The 22,096-nt window shown below is 48.7% G+C and overlaps 1 protein-coding gene across 1 annotated transcript; it reads right to left on the bottom strand.

Moving 5' to 3' along the window:
• Window positions 1-867: 867 nt before the first annotated feature.
• On the bottom strand, window positions 868-19,033 carry CXXC4 (CXXC finger protein 4; the record flags this gene model as incomplete). The annotated part of the gene is made up of 3 exons (XM_080343334.1): window positions 868-912; window positions 17,966-18,183; window positions 18,226-19,033. 3 exons carry the CDS (start codon window positions 19,031-19,033, stop codon window positions 868-870), a joined length of 1,071 nt encoding a protein of 356 aa, XP_080199460.1.
• Between the last annotated feature and the right edge of the window lie 3,063 nt (window positions 19,034-22,096).

Raw genomic sequence — 22,096 nt, forward strand, 5'->3', positions numbered from 1 at the left:
AGAACCACCTTTATACAGATGACTGGTTTTACACGTCCGCCTATGCTGGGAACTCCACCTCAGAGCACAGTGAAAAGCGAGTCAGACACCAGACATCATTTTTGGAGAGATATCCCTCTGTAAAGCTCCTTTGGAAGCAATGCAAGTGCACAAACCACTACTCTAATATAGTGCTTGAAGGATTAATTTTAAATGTTATGTCTTCCTCTCCTACACCACCACAATGGAAGGTAATTGCTAGATGCATCGCAATCTTTTTATCTTGGAAAACTTGGCATCAAGTCTCTATGGAAGGATGCATGGTAAAACAGTGCTGCTGTTGCTGCTGCTGCTAAACAACTAGCAAAATAATAGTTAAAGCTAGAATTTATTGCTCCGGATTTAACTCGCAGAACCACACCGTTGTGTACAAACCGTTAATCTCCATAGATGCTCAGACATGATTGTCTCCTTGTGTCTAAACACACAAAATACAAGCGGCTATCTGTACAGTTTACAGTACTGAAACACATATATTTGAAAATGAAGTATAGATATGTTACTTTTCAAAGATACATGACTTTATAGCAGGGGTTTACCCAAACTTCTTTTTTTTTTGTTTTTTTTTACAGCCACTTTAAAAATAGACAACAACTTCACTAGTATAGCTAAGTTACATCAAAGAAAGAATCAGTGTACTGAATGTGAAGAAGCTGGCCAATTCCCCAGGCTCCCAGATTTTTGTCTTTTGCTTTTGAGGAAACCCCTATACATAAATGAAAAGAGTGTCTGAGTATATTCTTCAATGGTGGACTAAGCAGTTTCTTAAAACAAGACTTTAGCTTGCCATTCACTTCGGACTGCCTTGAAAATAAGATACACTACTGCTTAAAAGAACCATCGGAATGCTTCAGCGCTGGGAACAGGTGTTCTCTAAAAAAAAAGCAAGAAAACAAGTTAAGCTTTCTTTTGCGGCATTGGCATACTTGAGTTCTTCTAGTTGTTCTTTTCCTTTACATTTTAGGCATACTTTCAGTTATTTAGGAACAACACGATGCCTCACATTGCTTGACAATTAATAGAAACATCCTTTCTCCAAACACACACCATTTTAGGATCATACGCGATACATCGTACTCAGTATATAACACACCTAAATATTCCGTCTTCTCCTTAGTTAGTTAAACAAGGTAGACATGGAAATGTAAACATCGCTAGAAAATAAACCTCTTGGAAAACAGATAGTGCTTTTAGGATAACCACACAGTTTTATAATGGTTTCTGCCTGTGCCTTGGTAGAGTGCACGTAAAGTTATGGCTTGGTGGGAGTGTAGGTTAGACGTGCTTTGGCAAGAACACTTCTTTTGACAGGGGAATAACGAAGGTATTGCTCCGTCATTAGGAAAGCGTGCTGTGTCTACAGATGCCTTGGGAGCACGGGGTGGCATTTCCAAACCTCAGGCTGGTCCCCTCATTCCACGTTTAGGTTGCAATGCAGAAAGCACTTAAGCACATCCTTGACTTCATTTCAGTGAGGGAAACATCCTACTGACTTGGGGGGCTGCCCTCGTGCTTTCTTTTGCACACATGCTGGACCTTGGCTTACATAGAATCAGTCTGCCTCCCTCCTTCCCCCACCTGTTGTCCCCAGAGAATGACATCCTCTTGCATTTAGGTGTCTCCACACATGCTTGAGTACAGGCCAATTCCCTTCATGGCTTTAAAGTGCAACACACATGAGAGAAGGAGGCGCTGGGCCCACACAGGTTGTGTCATTCCTGTGAGGTGCGTCTTGCCCTCAATTTCCTTCAAAGTCAAAAGATGATGAAAGTGCTCTTGAACCCCTGAATCTAGACCCACACGTCTCTGCTCCAGAGCTAATGACTATGGGCCGACCAGGGAGGTGAGAACAAACCCTGGGGTGACTTTGCGTTAGTCAGTCCCAGATCCCTCCCAATACTTGTTTCATTAAGAACTGCTCACAAATAGCAGCATCACGTGCAATGAAACACCCCTAAAAGCACAACTTGTGAAAACTGCAAATATATACTTGTAATGAAAGAGCGCGCACTGATTTGGCTCACGTCATATATAAATACCACATCTCTTTTTGAAGGAATTCTTTCATTTTTGCTTCAGGGAGTACCTTTAAAGTATTTTCCTAGATTTTTCCACCAAAATCCAATAACCTATGGACCCTACAGCACACAGTGTGCATTGTACTTGACAACAGAATATTTCTTGCTGAATTCCACGGAACTGCTCATTAGTACAGCAAGTATTTTTTTGTTGAAAAATTAGCCCATTTTGTGATAGTCAGACTCAAGCAGCACACGGCTCCTCTTATTGTAAAAGCCACATGAAAGGGGAGCTCTTATTGTTATGTTTATCACTCACGCCCATGGAAATACTAGAGGTAAAAATACTTCTGCTGTGTCACCAGAATTCCAACCCGTGTTCAATTCAATACCCACTCGCCCTCCACAAACGTTAGGCTTTAATAAATCATCTGAAAATTGACTTTCAAAGACAATGAACTGGTCAGTATGAGTTTTCTTTGTGTCGCCGCTGGTCCAAAAGTAGGAATTGCCCAGAACCATCTTTACCAGTCCCTGTGTGGCGCCGTTAGGTGTGTTTGGCGTCAGCACAAGCGGTGACAAAGCGCAGCAGCCCCCCTCCCCAGGTACGCCGAGGATTGCTAACGCGATTGCCAGCCCATCCGCACCGCTCTGCGTGGGCTGTAAGATGGCTGCTCAGAGCGAGGTGCACAGATTTATAATTCATAAAGAGGCTGATGGCAGAAGAAGCTGGAGTTTAGAATGACAGGAAACAATCGTACGACTAAATTGACCTCAAAAGAACAGCCAGGCATGCGGACGTATTAAACTCAATACCTGAAAACTAAACATAATGCTCCGCTGTAGGTGCACCTCCCTAAACACAAAACCAGAGCCAGACAGAGAGATTTAAAGACATAGTGAATGAGATGGCCTTTATTTATTTTCTTGCAGCATCAGGTTGAGTTACTGTCAGACGTTGTCATATCAGCTGGGAGTAAAGGTGCAATGCCTGATTAAAAGGTCATTCAGACCTTTAAATACATGGAATAATATTTTTGAAGGGCAAAGCTGTGGTTTAGTATGTGTGCTTTTGAAAAACTACAAGATAAGGAATTTTGCATCCACGTACCAAGTTCTAATTAAAGATATACATTTGCAGTTAAATATCCATTGTGCTAACCCCTGATTTGGGAATGAATTATTAAACCATGGTTAAACAAAAAGGAAAGCTTCTAAAATTGAATAGGTGGATCGAGCTAAATCTAAACCAATTTATGCGATGAAATCCATAGATTTTACCGCTCCAAGAACCAAGGTTATTCCCAGACAAAAACAGACCCTTCAGCCCATTTAGCAGTTCAGCACACCAACGTATAAGCTTAAGTGCAATGACCATCTACCACCCAGCTGCACAAATTCAGGAGTCCCAGCTGGGGAATCAAACTCCCCCACAAGATTACAGCGCATTTCTGGATCTCTGTGCTGCTGGCGGGGAATCGTTATCCTGAGTGACAGGGAAGACAGATCCCCCTGGAAGCCCAAGCAGGGGTGGTGAGGAGCAGAACCAGAGCTGATCAGCGTGGTTCTGCTGTAAAAGCCTTCACTGCTCATGCCGGTGCAAATGCTGACAAACAGCAGGCTCGCTCCCGGGAGGATGCTCAGAAACCCACAGCCCCGGTTTCTTCTTCAGCAGGTAATGCCATAAAGTGTGGTGCTCAAGAGAATCTATCCCTGCACAAACTTGGGATGAAATGACCTCCACACTTTCAAATTCTCTTTTCTGTTCCCTTCTTGCCAGCTTTCGCTGCAAAAGAAGTAGCTCAAACATTTGAAATTATAATTGTTGCCTTGAAAAATCAGATTCATGTAGGGAACCGAGTACTCTACATTTTTGGAGGAGGAGGTAAAAGAGGCAACTGAAAGGAACAGAAGAGTGAAAATCACTTCAGTTAAGCAGCAATGAAAAAATGATACCTATATATCTGTCCTGGTTGCCCCACGCAGACGTGTAAAAGCAGAGCCTTGCCACACGTGCGTGCGTGCACACACTGCACAAACTCGGCATGAAAACAACATGCTGGCAGGGGCTGCAAATTCCTCACCAGAGACTCCGTTTTGACAGCTGAGCTCTGTATTTTCACAGCAAAAGCATTCATTAAAGAATGATGCCTTCCACAGCCCCACAGGGTGACAGACCGACCGACGGAGCCCACGGGGCCAGGCTCACCCAAAGGCCACGTGCTGGCCCAGCCCAGCCCTTGGCCATCTCATGCCTACAAAACCTGCCAGAGACGCCCTTCTCCTTGGCTCTCTGAGTCTCACAGCCACCTGAAAGATTTGGTATGGAGATGGGGGATCAGGAAAACTGGCCACTCCTGCTCAGGATGCTGTTGCTTGGGCTACAGCCCAAATTCACACCTGCATGACCAGGACTCGCTGTAAGTTATCTGCATTATTATTTTCTGCAAGGCTAGGGAATCACTTAGGTTCAGGTGAACCACATTCAGAAATAAAATACAATAATAAAACATATCAGGGCATTACACAATTATGACCTAATACTTTACTGATGTTAAAAATGTTGCATTATGTAAGAATGCTTTGATGTTTGATCCGTGAGCAAAAATCCCACTCTCATTGAGGCAAATTCACACGGCTACAGCAAATTACTGGCCAGATGTGGCACTCCTCATTCCTCCTGCGGAGTCCTGGCTGAAATGATCCAGCTCAACAGAGGCCCTTTGGGAAAGTATGAGCAGCTGAGGTATGTTCAACAAGATCTGAGCTACCTGACCATCTTTACAAAGACCTACACAACCACAGAAATAGACAGCGGTGAAGGAACTTTGTCCTTAATGCATCTCATATTCACATGGCAAGACAAATGAAACTGGTGGATGTTCCTGTATTTCCCAAAAGAAAGGCCAGTGGATGTGTAGCATGAAATTTGGCCCACTAAGTTATATAAATATATATGTCTGTATGTATATCTTGATAAACACATATGTGTACATATACAGATACATGATCAGAGACAGAGAAATCTGGTGCTCCGCAGTGGCCAGAAAGTTCAGGTGGCCCCGCATGAAGTGCAATTTGGATCAATCAGTAGCCCAGCAAACACTGGCCACCACTGGCCACACACTAGTGACTGAATGCTTTCCTCACACCTTGTCAGCTTGATCACACTGGAAATGACATCAAATACACACACAGCGTTGCTAACACATAAACAGTACAGAATCTTCTGCAAATCCATGTGCTCCAAAACTCACATTCTACCCCCACTAGTGAACACGGTCTGGACAGCATCTCCCCTCCTTACGTGTCTAAATACCGAGCCACCCAGAGAGGAAAACAGACTTTGAAAGTATCTATGGCCCACTTTGTTCCGCTCATAAATATACATTACCTACAGCAACGACTTTGGGGAAAACCTCCTGATGCTCAGATTCAGCTCACACAAGAGTCTCCTTGAACGCTTTTCTTCAGATGAGGAGGCTTGGGGGCAAGAAAGTGGTGTGTGAATTGCACGGAAGAAAGGAGGGAAGGAGGAAAGGAGGGAAGGGAAAGGGAAAGGGAAAGGGAAAGGGAAAGGGAAAGGGAAAGGGAAAGGGAAAGAAAGGCAGAGCCAGCACAGGGCACATTTCTCCCAGTCGCTCTGCTCCTTGCCCTGGAGGGACTCCCGAGTGTCCCATGGTGCTGACACCAAGGGGGTGGCTGCTGGGGGAGAGGGACACACCAGCTTTGGACAAGGTGTGAAACAGTCCACGAATCTGCTGCTCCCCACAGCTGCCAAAATCCCCGGCTGCCCACTGACGCTGCGCTCCTGCTCGCTGTACGTGTTATCAGGCGCTAACAGATGTCCTCTAATAACGAGCTTATTATTGGACTTAGCAGATAAAACGGGACACGTCCGCCGGGTCAGAAGCTCGGTGGTGAGTCTGCTTCCACAGCCCACCTTAAAATATCTCTCCCCATACCTGAGCTATAGGCCTGTCTCCCTTCATACCAAGGATGAGATTTAATATTTATTTTAAAAGTCAGCTTTATTTGCTCTGAGAGGACACGCATCTGCGTGCTGGCAGTTATTTTTCCACTTGCGCTGCATATCTCTCAGGCCATATTTGAGACAAACCAGATTTAGAACACACCAGATTAGGAAACTCATTTGACTTTCTCTGCTGCCAGCTCCACCAAGTGAAAAGTAAACCTTTGCCATGGGACACTGCAAACAGAAATTAAAAAAACATGTACTCCTAACTTGGGGTCATGCTTTGAAAACCCAGCTCCTCTCCAACAGCTCGCTCAGAGGTAACGTCTGGAGATCTTGGTGAGGCTATCTGGGGAATAAAGGGTTTGTGCCCACGGTCATAGGGGAGTTAGAGACCTGTCACTGTAGGGATGGATCCTGCCACCTAGACTCAGCACCAGCAGCAGGCAGTAGCTCCCCAACTAAATCAATAGGATTAGTTCGAGGAGTAATGTGTTTCTCCACAGGAGAAAGAACAAGCAAACATGTTCCTCATTTACATTCAGTACACACCACAGTTTATTTTATATATTAATTTTTTTCACTTTATATATGATATTAGATTTGGGGAATGGGTAAACAATTTCACTTTTTTCATCTGAAAAAATGCATAACACCATTGGGGAAAACAGATGGCAAATACAGGATCAGAAATCATAAGGAATCCAGACTAATGCTGTCAAAGAAAAACAGCCCGGTCCCAGGAAATGTTAGTGATGGAAGCCTTCTCCATGCCAGTGAGCACCTACAGCTAAGACCAGCCACGCTACCTCTCAGAGAGGCAGCTCGAGCCACTAAAGCATTGCTTGCATCATGGCTGGAAAGCACAAGAATCACCCCAGGATGCAGGCAGAGCCCTGGATAGGAACATCACCCCAGGATGTAGGCAGAGCCCTAGATAGGAACATCACCCCAGGATGCAGGCAGAGCCTTGGAAAGGAAAATCACTCCAGGATGCAGGTAGAGCCCTGGATAGGAACATCACCCCAGGATGCAGGCAGAGCCCTGGATAGGAACATCACCTCAGGATGCAGGCAGAGCCCTGGATAGGAACATCACCCCAGGATGCAGGCAGAGCCCTGGATAGGAACATCACCCCAGGATGCAGGCAGAGCCCTGGATAGGAACATCACCCCAGGATGCAGGCAGAGCCCTGGATAGGAACATCACCCCAGGATGCAGGCAGAGCCCTGGATAGGAACATCACCCCAGGATGCAGGCAGAGCCCTGGATAGGAACATCACCCCAGGATGCAGGCAGAGCCCTGGATAGGAACATCACCCCAGGATGCAGGCAGAGCCCTGGAAAGGAACATCACCCCAGGATGCAGGCAGAGCCCTGGATAGGAACATCACCCCAGGATGCAGGCAGAGCCCTGGATAGGAACATCACCCCAGGATGCAGGCAGAGCCCTGGATAGGAACATCACCCCAGGATGCAGGCAGAGCCCTGGATAGGAACATCACCCCAGGATGCAGGCAGAGCCCTGGAAAGGAACACATCTCCTCTCCTCATCCTTCCCCGTCTGAGAACAACTGGCCGCAGTCGCCTTCCAGCATGCTCCCTCCCTTGTGCCAGCGCAGCCCTTTTGGCCAGCGAGCCGAGGGACAGAGCCAAGTCTCCACCTCTGTCGTCCCACTCACTCCCCAGGGGAGCAGCCGGTTTGGCCGACGGCTTCCCCGTGCCTGGCACCCCGCGTGTGGGGCTGGCAGAGGCGGGCAAGAGGGGCCGGGGCCAGCTGGCCACGCTGCGGCCTCGGACGGGGTTCCTAAAGGCTTCTGGCAAAGGCAGCAGGGAAGACATCGGAGGTTTGGCTTTTCAGGTCAGGGCTCTCTCGTATCTCACTGCCGAAGGGATTCACGTTTCTTTCCCTATTTCTACAGTTGCCCTATTTCTGCAGTTCCTTCAGTTTTTCCAGCTATCCTTGCACCTGGGGATGGAGCTGCTAAGCCTGCTAGAGTGTTTGTTCAACTTATGTGGCTACTTCGCCTTTGTTTTTTAAATCTATTCTTTACATTCCATCAGCATCTGAAGGCCGCAGGTAGGATGAGGGATTGTTTGTTGGTTCTAGATGTCTGGCCTTCCAACCAGTAGGTCTGGTCTGTCTCCTGCTTTTTCTGGGATGGAGAGGGGCTGGCACAAGCTCCAATACAGTGTTACTTGAGAACCAAGACTGATGCTAAGCAGGTCAGAAAAGCTGTCACTCAGTGCTCCCATGCTGACTGTGGGAATTAGGATCAAACAGCCAAAAGTTTTATTAGCATAAAGCACAAATCTCTGTTACTAGGAAAAGTTTTATAGAGAAATTCTTGGCTACAGGTCTGTTACCATCATGCAACATAAAGACCAAGACCTTACAATGCAAGAGACGCTAAAAATGAAATATCCACACCACTGCTCAGCTTCTGCTTTTGCCTAGGACCTGCCTGGTTACTTCTGCTGCTTCTCCTCTGTCAGACATTATCAATTTGAAGTGCGCCCGCCTTCTGCAATGGATGCACCACGTGCCACGCACCCCCCTGTCTCTCTCACACACACTGCCATTCACCTTCTCCCTAATCAAATCCCTGTGAAGACCATCCATCAGCCCCTATCATTTATCCTTCCCCCACACACAAACTCACAAAACAGAATTCCTCTTGTTAACATTCATCCCATTAATGAGAAATCCCTGCTGGTTCATCATCCAGTGGTGCAAGTCTTTGCATTCGCAGACTGACATCTCTATCATCCTGCAGACTGCTGCTCTGGGGTACGGTAATCTCTCATGGGCTGGTCTCCAAGCAGAGGGGAGGCACGTTTCTCAGTACCAAGCCTAAATTTAAATCTCTTTCCCCTAGAGCTGCTGGGGCTTCCGCGTCTTTTTCTCCTGCATGGAACCTAAAATCAGCTATGATGCCTCATTGGTTAGCTAACTGCTTCTGTCCTTTGGGATTTTTCATACACTGTTGATAAAGGAGCCAGTGAAAAATATATCCATTAAATGTTTGGCTTCTGCTTGCTTGTTTCTTTTTCTGTAAAACTTGCAAGAAAAAGAAAAAAAAATCACTTAAATGCAGTACTCAGTTACCTGGGCTGAGGGAGGATTTTCAGCCAATGCCTAAGACTCATTATAGGTACCAGCTTGGCTCTCCAGCTCTTCCACAGCCAGTGAGCACCATGTATTGTCCGATCGGATCCAGGGGGACGAGCAGCAACGCAAACTCTTATACAGCAGGTTACCACAACTCCCGACTGGAGGGGAAAACATTAAAAGATTGTAAATGGCTCTGAACCCTATTCATTCCTGGGTATGTCTTCTGAAATTTTTAAGGATGACAATTAAGACCTGTCTCAGTGATTATGTTCATGACACGGCCACCTCTGCTGGACTTTGACCTCCAATTTATTTTACATCAACCTCCAAGCAACCAGCCAACTGTGATCCCTGCCTCCCTGAGCTCAGATGAACTGGTGACTTAAAGGGAACAGGTTTTACATCATTACTAAGCTTGTGTCACCGAGTCCCCTCTCACCCACTCCCTGGTGGCTAGCTATTCAAACCCACGACCTTTCCAAATATATTTTCTCCTCTTTTGCTCACTCTAAAACCAACAGCCTTTGTTTGACTGATACCACTTGCTTTGGAGATCACATATTTAAAAACATATACTCCCCGCCTCTTATTTTCCATTTCTGACATCTTTAACTGCACCATGATAATCATGCTCTGCCCTCCTTGTACCTTCTACATAGATGGCTAGAGCTCTTCAGCTCTCTTCCAAGCCTGTAGCTGCCAAGGTCGCTGCACCACCTCTGCATCCCTACCCAGCTGTTAGGATGTGCAGAGGATGGATGTTCCTGAACCTCAGTTATTTTGGGGTATCTCTTTTATGATGATGGAGCAAAGTCTTTGTGCATGCTCTGGCTTTCCTAGGACATGCAGTACATACCAACCAAAAATCCTCTAAGCCCAAGCAGTCCTCGTGCAAAAAATCATCATTTTCAGCCTTTCATTTGCAAGCGTTCCCTCCCTCTTTCACATTTGTCAGCTTGTCTGTATATATGCCTTTATCATTTCCTCAGCTCTTGAACAACTTGTTCAGATCATGCAGCTCTTCCCGTACCACATGCTCACCCTGGTACCCAGATTCTCTCCATAAATTCTAGTCAATTTAAAAAATGAATTAAAGAAACTGGATTACACTGTCAACAAGGGCATGTGGAAAGCCCTCCTTACCCTCATCGAGGTCTCCTTCTGTTGTATGAAGTCTTGGCCTTCCCCAAGAGAAGTGCTGGGAAGACGATTACTGGTGAGCTCTTAAACTGCCTCACCTCAATTGCTGATGGCAAACCTCCTGCTCACAGCAGCAGCTATAATCTGCTTTCTCCTCACCAGGGGAGACCCCTCTGCCATTTTCAGCACTACCACTGTATCCCTCCTGCCAGCAGATCACCTCCAGTGTTCGGCCCGTCTGCCTCACAGTAAGCGAGTCTGTCCTACAGAGGGGCAGACATCCCCGCACTGAGGCTTTGCACGTTATAACCCACCCTCAGCCACTATGGCATCCTCCTCTGTTTGAGAGGATCTTATATCCATCCTGAAGTCCATAGGATTTCCCATCATTTTTCAGTGTTTATTAAGCTTCTCCCTTCACTCCAAATTTTTCTCCACCTCCTAAACCACTGAATTATCTCTCTCATCCCTGTACAAATAACTCCTAGTCAAATTAAGTCTGATACCAGCTAATGGTGATCCTACACAGAAGTACAACAGAGACCATGGCCACAGCAGTCTGGAACTGAAAGGAATACTGTCCTAAGACAGGAGAGGCGCAAAGCTTTAAAATGTCCAACACTTCAGAGACTGAGATAAAGGAGAATACTGACTAGAGCAGGAGAAAGAATAAAACCCTATGGTGAGTAAGAGAAAAGCATTTGACGAGTTTGCTGCCCACCAAGAACGCAGTATCCAGCGTGACCCAGGCTGCCTTATTCCTTTTACCTTCTCATATCTCACTTAACAGCGGAGTGTCTGGTTAAATAGGAAGGGATGGAGAAACTTCAGAAAACTGCAAAAAAATTCAACAGGCTTCACAAATACCTGGTTATGGATTTTTAGAGTGTTAATTAAGAGGATGCCTAGGAGTTCCACGGAGAAGAAAATATTCCACATCAAGTCTGAGAGTAGAAGTTAACAAGCCTGCTGGGATCTTTTTAGCCCCTGCAGAGTGAAGGCTTCAACGTTATTAAATGGCTGTCGCACCTAAAGTACGGTGCAACATAACTCAACAAACAGAAAGCGTAGGATGCTGAAATGGAGGATGACTATAGGCCGCAAAGTAATTCAATTTCAGGACAGGTGTTTGCATGTGACTGAATAAGATTCGACTGTGGGAAACAACAGAGGTACCCAAAAGAAGAGAGAAGACAGACACAGCAAGCTGGGTTCCCAAATAGCAAAAAAGCGTCAAATGAAACCGCACGCTTCAAGACATTGCTGTTCAACATGATCATTTGAAGTAGATGTGCTATCAAAAAATACAGACACCACAGAAGCACAGAGATGCTTTTTTCGGGTGGTGCTGCTCCTCAGCAGACAAGGTATCTGATAGAAATTTTTAAGCACATAGTCGGTGACTCAGGAATTGTTGGCAACCCAGGCCAAGTCCCAGGGACTTTCTTACGGTGACATGAGTTACTTTCTTATTGCTCCTAACTCACTTGGGTACATCCAAAAAGCTTATATTAAAGCCTTTCCCTACAAAACCAGCAGCTGCTTCCAATTGCAGCCAGTGATCAAAAGGATAATGCTGTATTTGATGAGACTTTAAGGTGTAGATTTTAAGTTTGCCTGCTTAGAAATATTTCACCAAGCCTAACCCTTAAAATACATTCATGTTAAAAGCCCAAAGACTACTAGTTTTCTTTTTACAGATACAAATTTTTAGGATATTTGGGAAAAGACCTGTTCTCGGCCATATCTATGTACCAAGTATATGACAGCATACAGAAATGAATAACTGCCTTTTATTTAACTCTCTAGAGCACATTTCTTTTAAAACCAAAGATGTAGTAAGATGTTGCTCTTCAAAAGGGACCACATACTAATTCATTCTCCAAGTGACCAATATGATGGGTGTCAACTTAGCAAACAGAATTCTGTGGAAAGTGGCCCAAAAAAACAATAACATGAATACACATGTACAGGCAGACAAAAACTGAGACTGTTATTTAGGTTAACCACCCCAAATGAGTGGTATATGATACTTACATATCTACCAGCTTAAATGAGTCTCCCCGTATGAACAAGGCATGACGCATATAGCCCGCGACATTTTGTAAGCATTGTAGCTGGTATAGGAGTCCAAGTCATGATGGTTTTACACGCTGCTAACTGAAATATATGGTCCAAAATGACTTTGATAATTTTTTTGGGGGGGAAAGAAAGGTACTTATTAAGCTAATTCCTGCTCTAGGAAAAAGAAAACATGGGTTTATTCATCATCTTTCTCACAACACATGCAACTTGTCCAGCCTAAACAATACACAAAGATTTCATTATGTCACCTTAAAAATAAAAGGCTAACCAATCAGTCACGACACTGAAGACCAAAGTCTGCTGCAGAATCCTGATGTATAACTGTATAACTGTATAACCTACATTGGTACTTAGAAAAATGCTCAAAGAACAATACGGTGCAATCAAAACGTGGAGCCGCCACAACCAGTCAACCTCTCTTACCATATGGACAATTTCAGTGGCAAACAATCATACTTCACTGATTTAAAGCAAGCAATTTCCAATGCAAGCAGAAAGCAGCGTTTGTATGAAGGAGGCTGTTAAGCCCTTGGCTGGCCTACGAGGTTGCTGAATTCCTTGAAATTCTGTTCAGTCCAACACCAAATCCCACCACAAAGAGATTTCCTTAGGCAGGGGAAGCTTCGTATTTGCCCTCCTTTAACCAACTACACTCTATCAAACAGCAGTGTATATAACATACATTCTAAATTGAACGCTTATGTCATGGGGTTTGGGCACTTTGCTTTGTAAGTATCACACAAGGAAAGGTAAACAATATATGGAACAGTAAAACAGATGACAACATCCAATTCCACTTCAGAGGCTATCTCTTGCAATAATAATTTGCCAGAACTGTAAGGAGACCAAAAACTCTACTCCACTGGGCTCTCAACATCTTCCTCAACCCCATGTCTCCCAGCAATCGCAATGCATTCCCGTCTTGCCAGATGTGATAGCTTCAAGGAGATTTCCAGGCGGCGGAGATGAGGCATTGGTGAGCAGAGACACCTGCAGCTGCCCTGGTGTCTGCTGGAGGTGGCAGCAGGAGGCCTCGCATTGTCCCCAAGAACCTCCAGAGGTCAAAAGGAAAACTCACCACCAAACGTATGTTTATCCCAGACGTGTAAAATCTGCATGAAAGTGACAAAAACCCTTGCAAAACGCTCAACAAACATCAAATCTCGCCCTGCCTCTTGCCTCCTCCGCCCACTGCCAATGCCATCACTGCAGGATCATGCCCCATTTCAGAAGTCCCACACAACAGTCCCACAGTCATCAGGTGAGGGCTCTCACATAGTTCCAGCAGCCACTGCCAGCGCCAGCCACCCTCCCTGGGGACTCAGACCTGGGGACAGAAAAACAAGAGCACCCAGGCAGAAAAAAAGGCATTTAGAGCTGATCAGGGCTTTACAGCCGATAGCCAACATGAATCGCACCCAGGATAGGTCACAGTTCTTGCTCCAGCGGTAAATGCCCAGGGACAGGGACTGCTCTTTTGCCAGCTTGCACAGCGTTTAACGCATGGGGAGCCGCAGCCAGATGGAGGGCTACAAGGCAGAAAAACACTGCCCTACAGCAACATTCAGCAACATGGGCTACAAGGTGGTCTTTCTTTCCACCTCCCAGTTAGCCGCCTGCTCCTTATCAAGCTTTTCAGTTCCCCCTCACGCTACTCAAATCCATCCTGCCGCCGCTTAACTTATGCATGTAATTTAAAGCTAGATAGACGGCAGGGAAATTGCTTCCTCTGAGGCCCCTGCTAATTGACCCCTATCCACAGAGCTCAGCAGTCTTCCCTTAACAGCGCTCACGTGCGCTACCACGACACGAAGTGCGAGTTCGGAGGTTGCCAGCGCAGCCTCTCTCCCCCGTGGCAATGCCATATGGTGTTAAGATTTTCCAGTTCAGGCGCCGTTCCTGTTGAAATCAATCACCGTGACCCTATCCCCAGCAAAGGCCATCCCAAAATCCCGCGGGCTTAAAACGCGACGCAGCGAGGTGCCGTGGATTGGGATGCTGGTATTTACTACTTTGGTTTGGTACGCAAACGTTTACTTTAATAGTGCACGTATCGATTAGCACAGCTGTAACGAATAAAACAAGCGGCACCGGCTATGATGACAGCATGGCCAAACAGCAGATGTTCTACATTTGGGCCAAACCCTTCGGACCCTTCCACCGCGAGTCAGCCCCTCTGCCTGACTTTGCTGCTACACTAATGCAAACAAGGAGTGGGTCAACTGAGATTCATACGCTGAAATGCGATGGTTTATGTCAGAGAGGGGGATGCAAAGTAATGCCAGGCTCCTAATCTTCATAATTTGCAGAAGTTATAGACACATATACCAATCAGAGGAAAATAAGTAGTCTCTACGGGTAAATAAAGATTATGTTTCTTTAAACCCCACCTGTAAATCTGAACAAACACAGAATATACATACACAAGTAGGCAGCGTGCAACGTGACGTCAATCTTATTTTTATAGATTTATTTTTACCATACATAAAATTTCCTAATAATAATAACATTCTATGAAAAATACTAGAGCATTGGGACACTTTAAAGGTGAAAATAGTACAAGAAAAATAGGAAAAAATCATTCAAATGTTTAAAAAAAATGCTGGGAGGGAAGCATTCCATTAAAAATGCAAGGGTCAGGGCCTGGAAAGCATTGATGTGAATCTGTCTTCAGCTCCATGTACCAACCTTGTGAGTTAGTATGCCTTCATTGCACCAGCAGAAGAAGAGATTTAAAGGAAAAAGAGAGAAATGGTTTCTGTGGGATCAGCCAGTTTACTGTTTATTATTATTCTCATTTTCTGTTTATTTCGTTTTTAAACACAGTTCCACCCCCTGCCTTGAATCATCTCCACAACTTGCAGCCACTCTCCAGTGCAATTCACAAATCTGACAAGTGTGTAGTGGACAGGGAACCCCTCCATCCTCATCGCATTTCCTTGGTTCCACGCCTACCCAGGTGACGCAGGATCACCCACACGAAGCTGTCGCTTCCCCAAACCAGCTCCAAAATCTCACCCCGCAGGGAGGCTGCCCTGGCCCACCCCCCAACACCGCTGCAGTGCCCTCCTGTAAGCCCTGTCACTTGGACGCCCTTCCAGCTGGTGGCCTTACAGCCAGAGCACTGCTGTCACTCTTTATTAGAGAATTTAAACTTGTGGTGAAACAACAAAAAAAGAAAGATGACATAAGAAAAACAACCATATAAGAAAGTTACTCAGTTTGGGCACTCTTCCTCTCCTACTGAAAAAACACATTCCTGTAAAGAAATCAGCCATATCCCATGACCAACTTTGTGATGGGTCACAACCTGCAAAGAAGCGATGCCTTATTGACAGCTCCACAGCTAGAAAGAGAAACCTGTTTCCTTCAAGTAATGGTATAGCAGCAGAGGAGCTTTTGTGTTTACATATCTGGCGAGGCACAAACAGGAGCAGGGGTGGGGAGAGAGAGAATGAAGAAAAGAACCGAAGGCAGGTGGTTATAAGAGTACACAAGTGGCTAATAAAACCATGGTTTTTACTAGTCACAGTGGTTAAACAATTTTAACGGGTGGCATTCTCATAACACGCCTGAGCAGTTTTTAGGGCTGCGGAACACCTCTGTCAGGAGTGAGGAAGTTCTGGAAATGCGCTCAGAGATGCACAGAAACCCACGGGAAGATCTGATAAGGTACAAATTCGTTTCTTCCAGAGATAGCTTGCTTTCTGCACAGATCGATAAGCCATCAGAACCTATCATTTATCACAAACATTAAATCCCAGCAGCGTCCTGGTTTGCAAGCCTAATGAGGGAACCTGGTGCACAAAGGCACCCCCAGTGCTGGGCGGTGCGGGGGTATTCTCTACATCTCTGGTCAGAGAAGTCTCTTTTAGGATGTACTCAGCATTATAATCCATCATTAACAGACAGGGGCATTAGGTATCTTCTTTGCAAACTTGCTATGAAACCAACAAGGGTATATTCTTGAGAAAACCAAGAGCTGAAAGCCCAATCTAGTTTCTAGCACCTAGGAAGTCCCTCCTCGTTTCTGCGTTAGTGATGTTGGGTCACCGTACACTCACAAAAAACAGCCAAGAGGATGCAGAACTATAAATCAGACTTGCAGCAAGGGCTGTTCACTCTTGCAAGGAAGAATTAATTAGTTGGTTTGATGAGGCTGGTTGGGAAAGAGTTAATTGTATCAGCCAAACGTCAATTAAACCCCCAAATGCTGCTTTTATCCCATGGCAGTATCAACACCATCATCATTATCCCCATTTATTTAACAGAGATCAAATTAATGGGCTCTTGGTGTTGCTTTTTCTCTGGAATCCCCCATCCCACCTCTTCTTGGAGAGAAATCCCACAAGCAATGAGCTGGGGAATCCACCGCTCTGCACACACACGAACACACACACAGACAGAGGGAAGCTACAATTTCTCACTTAGTTGCTAATTTCTGTGACTACGAATCTTGATGGCACCCAGAACACGCTACTCCTCCGTACTAAATCCATCATCCTCAACACCTTCAGACGCATCTGATATGTGCGTCTACACAGCAACACTATAATTTTAATAATGACAAGGGATTAAGTATGATTACTAGTCTTTCATCTCACTTGTTTCCTTCTCTTAATGGTATCAACCAATTGCCATTTTCCTCCCGGTTGTGTATTTGGGTTCCCATTGTCTGTTGTCCCTGAGACACCAACCGAAATGTCTGCGACATGGGACCTGCCTGTCTCTCCTATGTCTGGCAAACCTGAAAACCGTTGGGAAATGCTATAAATTGTCAGCTCTGCGGACACGTCGTAAAAACAACTGTATGTACAGTTCAGTCAGAAATCAGTTCAGTCATACCTGTGCTATTTTTCCATTGTGTTTTATACATCGTGAGTGGGTTATTTCGTAAAAGATACTGCCAAAGGGGTGACTTTGGCACGTTTCACCGAGCACTGGGCTCTCCGGCCAGTTGTCTGTCTTGGACAAACTGCTGCCAGTCACCCTGGAGATGAACTCGCCATCACCTCCCCCTGAACTTCCGACGGCGGGAGCCAGGCGTTCAGCTGAAACTTTCACTGTCCCACCTCCCCGTCCCTGCAAACCGCCCCGAGCCGTCATGATCGCCATTAAAAAAAACAAAACAAAACACTAAAAAAGAAAAAAATAAAAATAAAAAAATAAACCAGAGCCAGCCAGCAGTCTTATAGCACGGCAGGTAAACCAGGCGAGCAGCGTCTCGTAACAGCCACGATCTGGCGGGGCGGGGGCCGGCGCCCCTCGGCCGGCCTCCGGGTCGGAAAGGCGGGGGGACCCGCGCCGGGGGGGCCCGCGGGGGCGGCTCTCCGTCCCTCCTCGGCGGGGCTGGGGGCCGCGGCCAGCGCCGAGCCCGGCGGGGCGGCGTTTCTCTTCCCTGCGGGGCGGAGAGGGGGCGGGCGGCGGGGCAGCGCCGCGGGGGGGGCCTCGCCCGCACCCTCAGAGCCTGAAGGAGGCCTCGGAAAAGGGATGCTGCATCTTGAAGCTAGACAAGAAGCACTGGAGGGGAGGGGGCAGGGGGTTGAGGAGGGACGGCGGGAGGCTGGGGAAAAAGAAATCATCTCCTCTGACCTCTAGCGAAGTGCCCGGTTTTTTCTTAAGCTCTTCACATTTCCTAAATTTGCAGATCTGGTGTCCCGTTTTGCGGTTCCTGCAACTGCTGCAGACTCCACAGTTGATGAGCCGCTTGCAGGGCACGCACACCCCGCAGCGTTTCCGCTTCTTCTTGGCGGGGTTGCCCGCCCCGGCCCCGCCGCCGCCGCCGGCCCCCCCTCCGCCTCCGCCGCCACCTCCTCCTCCGCCGCCGCCGCCGCCTCCGCCGCCCCCCGCGCCGGCGGCGGCGCCCAGGGCGGAGGCGGGCGAGGCCGAGGCGTGGCTCTGCGGGCAGTCCGCCAGGTTGGCGATCTGGAAGGCGCTGTCTGTGACGGCGGCCGAGGCCGCGGCGGGGGAGTGCAGGGCCGTCATGACGATGACCCCGGGGGGCAGGGAGAGGCCGCCCAGCGCCGGGATGGCCGAGAAGGTGCCGACGCGCTCCGGGAGGTTCATGATCTCGGCTTCGGCGGCGCCGCACTTGAGCTTGTTCATGCACTCCCCGGCCAGCGGCCGGCAGTGCTCGGGGGAGAGGGTGGAGAGGAAGTTGCCGTTCGCCATGGGCAGGGCGGGCTGCTCGGCCGGCGGGCAGCCGGGCTTGCCCAGCCGCTGCGAGTCGCTCCGGTGGTGCATGCCGCCCCTGCCGGCGTGCAGCGAGGAGGCGGCGGCGGCGGCCGCGGAGGCGGAGGCGGCGGCAGCGGCGGAGGAGGGCTTCCTCGCGCCGCCCGCCGCGCCGCCGCCGCTGCCCCAGAGCATGGCGGTGGCGGCGGCGGCCGTGGCGGTGTCGCAGTTCCAGGGGGACATGCCGATGCGGGCGGCGGCGGCGGCGGCGGCGCTGGGGAAGATGGGGGTGGTGATGCGGGCGATCTTGGCCGCCTGGGGGAAGGCGCCGCCGTTGGTCTTGTAGAAGGTGGCGAAGGAGCGGTACCTCTCCATCTCCGAGTTGTAATCCACAAGGCTGTTGAGGGCCCCCTCGGGCAGGTGGCTGTCCTTGGGCAGCCCCGGCGCCTCGGGGTTGGGGCCGCTCTCCACACACACGTTGGTGTTCATGGTGGCCGGGGGGGACGGCGGGGAGGGATGGGGCGGGGGGGGCTGGGGGCCGGGGGGAGAGGGACGGGGCGGGGGGGGTCGCTTAATCCTCCTCCTCCTCTGGGCGCATTCCCGCGGTCGGTGCCTGGCCGGGCAGCCGCTCCTCCTGCATCCTCACGGGAGCTGCCGCAGCTGAAACACAGAAAGTCATTTCCGAGGGGGTGCGCGCGCGCGGGAGGCGCTAACGGCCCCAACGGCCACCCGGTGACGGGGGGGGACGCGGTTGGGGGGGGGGCACACACCGCCGTACCCGCGGGCAGAGGGCTTGAGGAGGCATCCCAGGCGGAGCAAACCCCGTCCCGGGACAAGCCGGCGGCACCGCGGGGCGTGGAGGGGGGGGGGACGGACACACACGACATGGGGAGAAGGAGCTGGCCACCTACCATCGCCACCGGGGAAAATGAAAAGGCGGGAGAAGAAAATAAATAAAAGGAATAATTAAAAAAAAAAAAGAGAGTGAGAGAGGGAGGCGGGGGGAGGGAGCCGCCAGCTGCCACGGTGTCCTTTGCGCCCGGCGGTCATTAGCTGCCTGCCGGCACAGCTGGCTCCGCCGGGCGCTGGTCGCGGCGGCACCGGCCCCCCCGGCCCTCCCCACTGCGGAGGGGGGCGGGGGGGGGCGTCTGAGGGCCCCGGGGGAAAGCGGGGCTAGGTTAAAAAATAAATAAATAATAAAATAAAATACTTAAGGCAGGCAATTTCACAGCTTGCGATCCCGGCGCCTGCAGCTGTACTAAAGACGGAGTATTTATCCCCAACCTCTCGGGAGGATTCCCCGCCACCGCCGAGGGCTGCGCAGGGAGGGTTCGCGGAGGGGGGGCACACAGCGACACGAGGACAGCCCCTCTGCGGGGCTTCGCGGGAGAGACAACCGGGAACGGTCGGGAGGGCACGTCGCTGTACCTGCTGAACCAGCCCTCGCCGGGGAAAGATGGCTTTTCTGCTTCAGGCTTAGCAAAGTTTAGGAGGGGGGTAAGGACGCGGTGCTCGTTTTATTTCCCACCGCCCCCACCCCCCAGGAGGTGAAGGGGGGTATTTTAGTTTATGGCAATGAGGAAGGTACATTATGGCAGCCTGCACGAACTAAAGCAAAACATAAACATAACTTAAAAAGCCCTCAGTTTATGAACACTGCCTCTTTGTTTTCCAGATGCTCTACCTAAATAGTTTAGATATTTCCAGCATCTTTTCTGATGTAGGGCTGTCGATCAGAAACGCTCACTTCGGAGACACTCGTGGGGCTACGTCTAGTTTCCAGACTCCGGTATGTTTAGTTCAAAATGGTTATCAATTACGGTAATTACGACCATAATTAGATTAATGAACCGTTTGCAGCCCAACCTACTGAGTGCAAAAACTTCGTCTTCCCCCGACGTCGTGCACTAAAAAGCAGGCTTTATGTAAACAAATCCAGATGAAGGCAGCGTAAATCTACAGAAGAAACCTTACCCTGGGCTGCGTTAGGGACTGTCGGGCGTCTTTCCATCGGTAAAAAAAAGACCCCGAGCCCGCAGGAGCCACCTCTGTGTTTCCACGTCAGGGAAAAACCCAGACTCTCGCTGCCTTCAGAGGTCTGGTGGCAATACAAAGGCTGCCCCGGAAAGCTCTAGGCTAAGCGTCGTCTTGTGGAGGGATGCGAAGGATTTGCATATAGCAAAAAAAGAAAAAGAACAAAAAACCCCCACCAACCCTCTCCCGTTTCCAGATAGGAAAACCTAGCCGCATGTCCTCGAAAACAACTACTCAATAAAACTAGTTTTGCCAGCCGTGTGTAGGAAAGCCAGGCATCTGGTAAGGAATAAAACGTTAGCGTTCAGCCCTTTATGCTGTAAATCTAGTAACATACGCATTTTCTTGCCCTATTCCCTCCAGCTTTAAAGTGGCTTCTCTCCACAAAAGCTTCCCTCGCTGGCTACCTTTTCTCTGCCCGCAGCCCCCTCTCGGGATTTATTGCCACCAGGAGCGAGAAAATGATGGTGACCACCAACCGGGTCATTATTGTTTAATCGATGCATCTCCGGAGCATGAAAAGGGTACCCGAGACGCAGTTATTGATTTCTCCCCTCACCTCCGCCCCCCCCCCCCTTAACTATCGCCCTCATTTCAACGAATGAAATAAATAAATAGAAATAGCTAGCCGGGGTTCGAGATTCTGTCCCTGCTCAAGCCAAATGTGACTGTACATGTTCAATATTGCATGTCTGCTCTGCCAAAGACAGAGAGATCAAAGGTCATATTTAACATTCAGGAGGAGGGGCGGGTGCAGATTAATTAATAAATTAATATAGCGGCGCCTTTTATTGCCCAAGTCTAGCATTAATCTACTTTTACAATCCCAGAGGACAAGGAAAAAAAAAGAGCCCCCGACAAAACCACAAAATTAAATAAAACAAACAAAACCCAAACCACACACACCTCTTAAAAAAATAATAAATAAAAAAAAGACGGAAAATGGGGGAAAGGAGAGGAGAAAAAAAGCAAACCAGTCACTTACCAGGCTCTTTATTTGGGGGGGCTTGAGTGTGCAGACGCTACCAGCCTGTCTGCCTTTAATTAGTTGCACATCAGTCCCTAACACAAAGAAGAAGAAGAAGAATATCCAGATGTGCCTTGGCAGCTCCTCAATTACAACTTTGATACTTGTAAACAAACTGCGAGGGGCGGTGGGGAGGATGAGGGGGGGGCGGGGGGGAATAAATGAAGCCGCCGATCCACTAAACAAATACCTGGAAGTGGCTTTTTTTCCCCCTTCTCCCTCTCTCGCTCGTTGCAGAGAAAGGAGGAGGAGGAGGAGGAGGAGGGGGGGAGCAGGGGAGGCGGCGGGGGGCGAGGAAGGAGCAGGCACAGAGGGAGTGTGTGTGTGCGTGTGCGCGGTGGTCTCCTCTGCTCGCCGCCCGTCTCCCGGCGCCCGCCCTCGCACACAGCGTGTGTGTGCGTGTGTGTGGCGGTGCGGGGGAGGGGAGGGCGGGGGCGGGCGGCAGGCGATCGCCGCCGAGGTGAGGGAGCGCGGGGAGGACGCAGGGATGC

This window comes from Nesoenas mayeri (assembly GCF_963082525.1).
Source record: "Nesoenas mayeri genome assembly, chromosome: 4".
Lineage (NCBI taxonomy): Eukaryota > Metazoa > Chordata > Aves > Columbiformes > Columbidae > Nesoenas > Nesoenas mayeri.